The 8,841-nt window shown below is 35.2% G+C and overlaps 1 protein-coding gene across 1 annotated transcript; it reads left to right on the plus strand.

Annotated features, from left to right (window-relative positions):
- The first annotated feature begins 366 nt into the window (after positions 1-366).
- Positions 367-5,184, plus strand: LOC121779953 (ras-related protein RABD2a-like). The gene is made up of 8 exons (XM_042177439.1): positions 367-566; positions 1,375-1,447; positions 1,988-2,035; positions 2,112-2,159; positions 4,131-4,202; positions 4,289-4,444; positions 4,527-4,630; positions 4,818-5,184. The coding sequence occupies exons 1-8, from the start codon at positions 553-555 to the stop codon at positions 4,912-4,914; spliced, it is 612 nt and encodes a 203-aa protein (XP_042033373.1). The 5' UTR covers positions 367-552; the 3' UTR covers positions 4,915-5,184.
- The last annotated feature ends 3,657 nt before the right edge of the window (positions 5,185-8,841 follow it).

Consider the following 8,841-nt stretch of genomic DNA (forward strand, 5'->3'; position numbering starts at 1 on the left):
CAAAACATTCAATCACTCCTACATTATCTCATCATCTACTTTACTCTCTCTTTTTATCCTTCATAGTACTTTATTCCTATCTCTTATTTTTCAACAAAATTTCTTAATCTATGTGTCCAAAAGTTTGACTCTCTAAAGAATTCCAATTTCAATTTCAATTTCAATTCCAATTCTAATTTCAATTTCAATTTCAATTTCAATTCCAATTCCAATTCCAATTCCAATTCCAATTCCGTATGACAGACGCAATCCCAAAGTAAGACGTTTAAATTGTGGGTGGAGACGTATAAGCAAATTTATCTTTTACTATTCCGTGTGAGATTTAAACAATATAGAGATGTCGGTGTTTGAATAAATAAATTCTCATCCAATTCAGACTCCTAATCCTTATTCATTTCTTCCACAACCTTTTCGCTCTTCCTTTATACTACAGCAAAAAAAGAAAAAAACCCAAATCCGGTCAACTCCTTCGGCGCTGTTCAATCCTTCTCGCTAGCGATCGTCGAGAAGGACTATTTCCGGCTACTCTCCGTCAACCTCTCGCCACCAATCATGAATCCCGAATAGTAATTCTCACATCTCTCTATTTACCGATTATTGCGTGACGATTGCGAAAATCTTCGCTGCTCTTATATTCCGATTTGTTTCGGCTTGGATTTGATAGATCCACAAGCGTTTTCATTGGGAATTCTTTTTGGTTATTTATATTTAGGTCCTGATTGTAGATCCGTGAAATTTTGTTTTTGTAAGATTGGATTTTGATGCATCTATTGTTCGATCTTCCTTCTCTAGCTGATTATTTCTTTGTGATTTTCTGTTGGGATCGAGGATCCTCTTGCTGTGTCTGTGCATAGTTTTTGCTGAGTTTGCACCTGGACTGCTGTTGTGATGGTAATTTGAAGTTTTTGGTTGGGATCTTTCGGAATTTCGGCAATTATAAATCAGTCTGTAAATTACCTGATTTCGATGGTTTTGAATTTTGGTTATTTCATTATGGGGACTGTTTTCTCAATTTTGTATGTGGTTACAAAATTGAGAGGTTTAAGAGTTGCGTCTGCTTTAGGAGTTAGGACCTGAAGCCTCTTGAATGTAGATTGGACTTCAAGCTAATAATAGGATGCCTGGGGAGTATAATTTTTTCTAGTTTATAAATCAATGGCGATTCTTACAAATTGTCAATTCCTTGGTTTTTTGTGCTTAAAGTAGTCATGATTCTAATATTACAATTGAGGGATGGATAACAACTGTCGTTTTCTCCTGTTGGGGCAGGACGTATATAAGATAAATTTCGCAGATTGCTCAAATTTGGTAGTCACTTACTTTTGCCACTGAATACTAAATCATCTAACTTTTCCCCTTCATTGTTTCTTTCAGCGACTACTTGTTCAAGCTTCTTTTGATTGGAGACTCAGGTGTTGGCAAGTCATGCCTTCTACTCAGATTTGCTGTAAGTGTTGCTTAATGCTGTGTTCTTGTGGTCATATCACTATACTTTCTAAAGTAGTTCCGCACGCCCATATTTGAACAGCATGACGAGTTTCCCCCTACAAATTACCCTGTGTCGAAAAGGAAGCTTGTGTTGAAGAGAAACATTACTTTCCTTATTATTATGATTTAAGTTTGTTTTCAGCTAATATTTTAATAGATGGTTTATGGTAGTCAATAATATTCCATCAATTTCCGCTTGTGTAATGGAACTGCTATTATATATCTAATGTTCGTGATGGTCACTTTTTTGGTTGGCAACATGTCTATTTAGCAATCACTTTGATTACAACTATTTGTAGAAAACAAATTATACTCTCTTTATCTATCTTTGTAGGCCTGTAGGGTATTATGATATTAAGCGAGTGTTTGGTCATTGTCTGTTATTTTTTTTGGTTTGCATGCCTTCACTCTTTTTCCAAAAAGAATTCCTCTCTCATGTAAATCAATTATTTATCTGAAACAGCATTACTGATTTACCTGTATTTGATTTTATGGACAGGATGATTCTTACCTTGATAGCTACATCAGCACAATCGGTGTTGATTTTGTAAGGGGTTATTCTTTTGCACTGTATATTTTAGTAGGTTTATTTACAATTCTAATCACATATTCACTTACTGCAGAAAATTCGTACAGTGGAGCAAGATGGGAAGACTATCAAGCTTCAGATAGTAAGCTTTTCTTCTTCATTCTATGTAATTATGAATGGCAGAGTTATTCTGTTTACTTGTTGATAGTCATTTCATCATCGTAAAATTGTTTGATATTTCATATATTTGGAGGCTTGTTTTGGTCTTTTACTTGCTAGGTCTGATATAGATCATCTTATTAGATGTAACGTTTTTGAAGAACACAAACATGCTTCTTGTATTCATTTTGTAGTGTGTATGGTTCCCTTTCGATTCTATATTATTATGAACAGTAAAATTTGGGTGTTTACTTGTAGAATGTAGATAGTCATTCATCATTGTAAATAATTTTGGAACTCAATATGTTTGAGGGATTATTTTGTCCTTTGCTCAAAACTCAATAATTGTATCTCAAACTTATGTTTTGAGGGCTGGTTCTCATGTAGTTCAATCTGATTAGATGTAGCTTTTAGAGGAACACAAACTTTCTTTTATTCACCTTGTTGTATGTATCCCTTAGGATATGAATAAGACAATGGGATGCAATTATTTGGGACCAATGTTCCTTTTTTTTTGCAGTGCTGTTCTTAGTCCGATGGAGTGATTTTGTTGGTTTCCTTTTGTTACTGTTGCTGTTCGGTTTACTAGTAAAACCTTCTAGTCAATGTTATTAAAAAGCGGCCATGGCGCCGCCGTGGCGCCATTGCGTGGCGGGTTTTGGAAAAAACGCCATCGCCACGAGCTGCCACAAAACTTTTTTATGGCGACCGCCATTTGCCGCCATGAGTGAGGCGCCATGGCGGTGCCATGGCAGTTATGGCGTCACTTTTGGTTGGGCTGCCCCAAACCTCAGCCCAATTACCAAATAACACAGCCCAAATGATTTTTAACCCTTAACCCGGCCCAAATAATGAAATAAAATGCCAATTAAGTCAAAATCTTGGGTTTTTTTCATAGTATCTCTTTCCCTCACAAACAAACCCAACCTGCTGCGCCCCCAGTCCCACGGCCCTAGTCACGTCGCCGCCGACCGCCGCCGCCGGTCCGTCTAGAGCAGCCCACTGCCCAGATTTTGAAGGTAACCGAAATTGTATCAGTGATAGAGTTTTTGATGGAGATTCACTTGATTGGGATACTGTCTACGAGTCGTCGGGGATTGAAGAGCCTATCACATATACTAGGTCTAAGAAAAGAAAAGAAGCTTCTACATCATCAAGTTCTAGGAAAGCCTCAAGAACCACAACCACATCTAGAAAATGGAAAGGCCAATTAGGGAAAGGCAGATTGGCGACAGTGGTTGAAGAAAGAGAGCTTGTTGATGAAGAATTGGAAGATGAAGAAGTTGGGGATGAAGAAGAAGGATCTACTTCGTTGGAGGACGATGATATCGATGAGGATGAGGATAACTATCTTGTGGAGGATGACTATGTTGGGGATGGTGATGATTGAGGATTGTTTTAATTGAGATTTGATATGTATTATGCATTTGTGATGATGACTTTATATTTTGATTGTTGAACTAAGACTTATTATGGTAGGCATATTATATAATTGCTTATGACTTTATGCTTTATTTATTGTTTTAATAGTTGATAACTTGATATATTACAATTTTTTATTATTTTCTAATTTTTTGAATTTATATATACATATATTACTAATATTTTATTAATTTATTTATCGACCGCCTTATCCCGCCATACTGATAGGCCATATCCCTGTGGCGGTTTTTGGGCTCACCGCCGTAAGCCGCCATACGCCATCCATAACATTGCTTCTAGTACTGCAGTGGAGATGTACAGATAATCTTTGAATGTGTCAAGTATGAGTGACGTAGCTTTCAATGTGTGCAAATGCTGTAAATTTCTGTTCTGTAATGAGAAACTTGATATCCTGATGTGATTTGCAGATCACTGCAAAATAAGCCTATTATGTTATTGCATTTGATCGTTGTGATACTTCCTCCCAATACCAGTGTATTTTAAAAATAAGCCTATTTTCATTATTTTGCAGTGGGATACTGCTGGACAGGAACGTTTCAGAACTATAACTAGTAGCTATTACCGTGGTGCACATGGAATTATAGTTAGTCTCGTTCTTCTTGATTTACTCCAAATGTAAAGCTTTGTGTTTCTAGTTTCTAATACATTCCGGACTTGGAATTTTCGCAGATAGTATATGATGTAACTGACCAAGAAAGCTTCAACAATGTGAAACAATGGTTGAATGAGATTGACCGATACGCAAGTGAGAATGTGAACAAGCTCCTTGTTGGAAACAAGTGCGATCTTGCTGATAACAGGACTGTGCCTTATGAAACAGCAAAGGTAAGTATTTTCTATGTTTGCTTGTGTGCGTTTGCTTTAGACTGATAAGTCTTTGCTGAAATAAATTGTTTTTTTGGTGAAGGCGTTCGCTGATGAAATTGGTGTTCCCTTTATGGAGACTAGTGCCAAAAATGCAACAAACGTCGAGCAGGCTTTCATGGCTATGTCTGCTGACATCAAGAATAGGTTTGCTTTATTTTGTCTTGTTCTTCAAAGTTCATTTGTTATCAGTCAGTACGCTTTTGTGATTTCAGCATATTACATGCGAGTATATTATTCGTTGTTCAAATCGATCATAGTTGCCTTGTGCGTGAGTGACATGTCTCCACACCAAATCTGTTGTTGAAGCATATTATTTCATTGATAAACGCAGGATGGCAAGTCAGCCTGCATCAAACAGTGCTAGGCCGCCAACTGTGCAGATTCGTGGACAACCTGTTGCCCAGAAGAGCGGATGCTGCTCGTCTTAGTGGGACTGCTGTTAATACTTGGTGGGAAGTCTGACGTTTGTGCAGCCTTAAGTGTTACACTTTAATATTAGTTCTCTATTCTTTCAAATATATTTGATTTGCTCAAGTGGCTGTACAAATTATGAAGGACTGGGTTACTCTTAATAGCTTCCGTTTGTTATATTGTTTTTACTTCCAAGTAGTTCAGTCCCACAGGTAGCAGTGTCCTAATGTTTGCAAACATGTGGTCAAGTCTGACTCATTTGGAATAGAATTCTGTATTATGTGATTTGTGTTGGTCTAATTTTGTGGTAAAAAATAGAACGGGTGTTGTGGTCTACTATAACGTACTTCATCCGTTCCATTCAATAAAGTAGAGTAAAAAAGGTGATTGAATTTTTTTTAAATATGGAAAGTGCGCATTTTGAATGGGACAAACTAAAAAGTAAAAGTGAGTAAATTATTTTCCAGCTATAGATAATGTATGTTGATGAAACCAAGTGTATAGTTTGAAAAACTCTTGGTCACCACCTGGGCTACACTTGTTTGGCTAACATGCAAACTACGAAAGATGTGGCAATGGCCAATGTGCCAGTTCAGTATGTAGGTCGAGGGATTGTAGCAATGGGATGTTGATGTGGCAAACAAAAGAACATTGCTACAGGTTGCAGTAGATCATCACCCTTCCCTCATAGAGAGTATGTTCTAGAACAAGTCGCATGCACCAGCCGAGTTCCTTAGTCGGTCTGATCAGTCCGACTAAGGCGAGCATGCTACGAAGAATCTTCACTCTCTAGGAGCACCATATGTTCTGAGTCTCACAATCCGCATAATCCCATTGATGTGTTGTTCTTGGTCTTCAAACTTATCTTTATTTCATTCTTGTTTGTTTCGCTTTCCAGATCTCTATTTTGTTTTTTCATTTTACTCACTTTCTCGCTTTCTTATTTAAGTTTATTGTTTTTTCTAACTTTCTTTAAGTTTACTTTTTTATCCTATTGTTGCAAGTGTTTAAGATGTCTCGAATTGCTAAGTGTTATCCGAAAATCTCAAAAATATCTTCAAGTCTAGTTTAGTTGTTTTAAATTGTTATGCACTCACTCACTCCCATAAAAATAACATCATTTTCTATTTTGGGTTGTTCCATAAAAATATCTCCTTCTACTTTTGGTAACTTCATTATCTCCAATAAGGTGGGCTCCATTCTTCACTAACAATACTATCATTACCTTTTCTTTCTATCTCTCTGTTACTTACCAATTATGCATTAATTCTTGTGTCGGTCCAAAATTGTTCATATTTTTATGGGACGGAGGGAGTAGTTAAGAAAAATACAAAAACATTTTCTATGTTTCGTAGTCAACTTGTGAAATTACTATTTTCTTAGAATGCAAAAGCCTAATCTCTTAAAGGAAAACAAGGACAAGAGCCGCATCGCAATAAGGACAAGGATAATCTGGTAGGTATGGATAGGTATGCACAAGGGTCACGAACCGCCGGTTCCGGTTCATGAACCGGCGGTTCACGGTTCAGGAAATGCTTGAACCTGAACCGGCCCGCCCACCTCCCGGCGGTTCCGGTTCCGGTTCAAAAAACCGCCGGTTCACCAGGCGGTTCAAAACCGCCGGTTTTTTGCCTGAACCACCGGTTCCGGTTCATGAACCGGCGGTTCAACCGAAATTAAAAAAAAAATTATTTATAAAAATTGATTTTTATATTTAAAATCAATTTTTACAAATGAATACAAGAAATTCGTAATAGCCCATATATATTTGATGGGCTTGCGAATTTGAGAAACCATTCTTGGTTGTTTCTCTTTTATAGAGACATCCTTGAATGTTTTATGTTCCACTTTCGATGTGGGACAAACTCATTCTTGGTTGTTTCTCTTTTATAGAGACATCCTTGAATGTTTTATGTTCCACTTTCGATGTGGGACAAACTCATTCTTGGTTGTTTCTATTTTATATAGACATCCTTGAATGTTTTATGTTCCACTTTCGATGTGGGACAAACTCATTCTTGGTTGTTTCTATGTTATAGAGACATCCTTGAATGTTTTATGTTCCACTTTCGATGTGGGACAAAATATGTTGAAGTACTTTCTTTTATAACTACATGTTTAGAGCATTCATTCATCTTTTTCCAATGTGGGATACAAAACTTTCTTTTGTCTTCTACTTTTCTTCATGTTTTGTATGATATATATAAACACAATTATTATTCAAATATATTCTTGATTGATAAAAATAAAGAATTATTGAGAAATATGATTTGTATATAGAAAATATTTATTTGTATAATAATTATTGTTAGGTTTATACAATTTGCATAAGAATTATTCTTTTAATGTGTATAATATTATTTATTAGTTAACATATACATAAATTTATAAACATAAGCAAATCATTAATGATAAATAACTAATGAATAATAGTTTATGTAATAATATTTGTTATTATTACATAAACTATTATGTCCTATTAAGTATTGATACTAATACTGGATATAATAGTTTATGTCCAATATTATTTATGTATTTATAAACTATTATGTCCAATATTATTCTATAATAAATTTATGTATTTATGATCAAAGCAAATTATTCTATTTCATTAGTTATTTATGTATATATTTATAAAATATCAATACTTAATATTGGACATAATAGTTTATGTAATAATAACAAATATTATTACATAAACTATTATTCATTAGTTATTTATAATTAATGATTTGCTTATGTTTATAAATTTATGTATATGTTAACTAATAAATAATATTATACACATTAAAAAAATAATTCTTATACAAATTGTATAAACCTAACCATAATTATTATACAAATAAATATTTTCTATATACAAATCATATTTCTCAATAATTCATTATTTTTATCAATCAAGAATATATTTGAATAATAATTTTATTTATATATATCATACAAAACATGAAGAAAAATAGAAGACAAAAGAAAGTTTTGTATCCCACATTGGAAAAAGATGAATGAATGCTCTAAACATGTAGTTATAAAAGAAAGTACTTCAACATATTTTGTCCCACATCGAAAGTGGAACATAAAACATTCAAGGATGTCTCTATAAAATAGAAACAACCAAGAATGAGTTTGTCCCATATCGAAAGTGGAACATAAAACATTCAAGGATGTCTCTATAAAATAGAAACAACCAAGAATGAGTTTGTCCCACATCGAAAGTGGAACATAAAACATTCAAGGATGTCTCTATAAAATAGAAACAACCAAGAATGAGTTTGTCCCATATCGAAAGTGGAACATAAAACATTCAAGGATGTCTCTATAAAAGAGAAACAACCAAGAATGAGTTTGTCCCACATCGAAAGTGGATCATAAAACATTCAAGGATGTCTCTATAAAAGAGAAATAACCTAGAATGATTTTGTCCCACATCGAAAGTGGAACATAAAACATTCAAGGATGTTTCTATAAAAGAGAAACAACCAAGAATGGTTTCATAAATTCGCAAGCCCGTCAAATATATATGGGCTATTATGAATTTCTTGTATTCATTTGTTTGTAAAAATTGATTTTAAATATAAAAATCAATTTTTATAAATTTTTTTTTTTTTTAAATTCGGCCGAACCGGCGGTTCAAACCGCCGAACCGCCGGTTTTGAACCGCCGGTTCACGGTTCACAATTCGCCGACCCTGAACCGGCCCGTGTTAACCGGCAACCCTCCGGACGGTTCAAACCGCCGGTTCCGGTTCCGGTTCCGGTTCATGAACCGGCGGGCCCGAACCGGCGGTTAACCGCCGGGCCGGTTCGGTTTGTGCATGTGTAGGTATGGACACGCTCTCGCAACTACATATAAGTATGTTGTTTTGATACAGGTGCTTCACACTCTTTTATTTAGATGTCGTGTGTGAATGCACTAGACATCCCTCGTATTAAGCTCGAACCTAGTTT

This window comes from Salvia splendens, chromosome 19 (assembly GCF_004379255.2).
Source record: "Salvia splendens isolate huo1 chromosome 19, SspV2, whole genome shotgun sequence".
NCBI classification, from domain to species: Eukaryota; Viridiplantae; Streptophyta; class Magnoliopsida; order Lamiales; family Lamiaceae; genus Salvia; species Salvia splendens.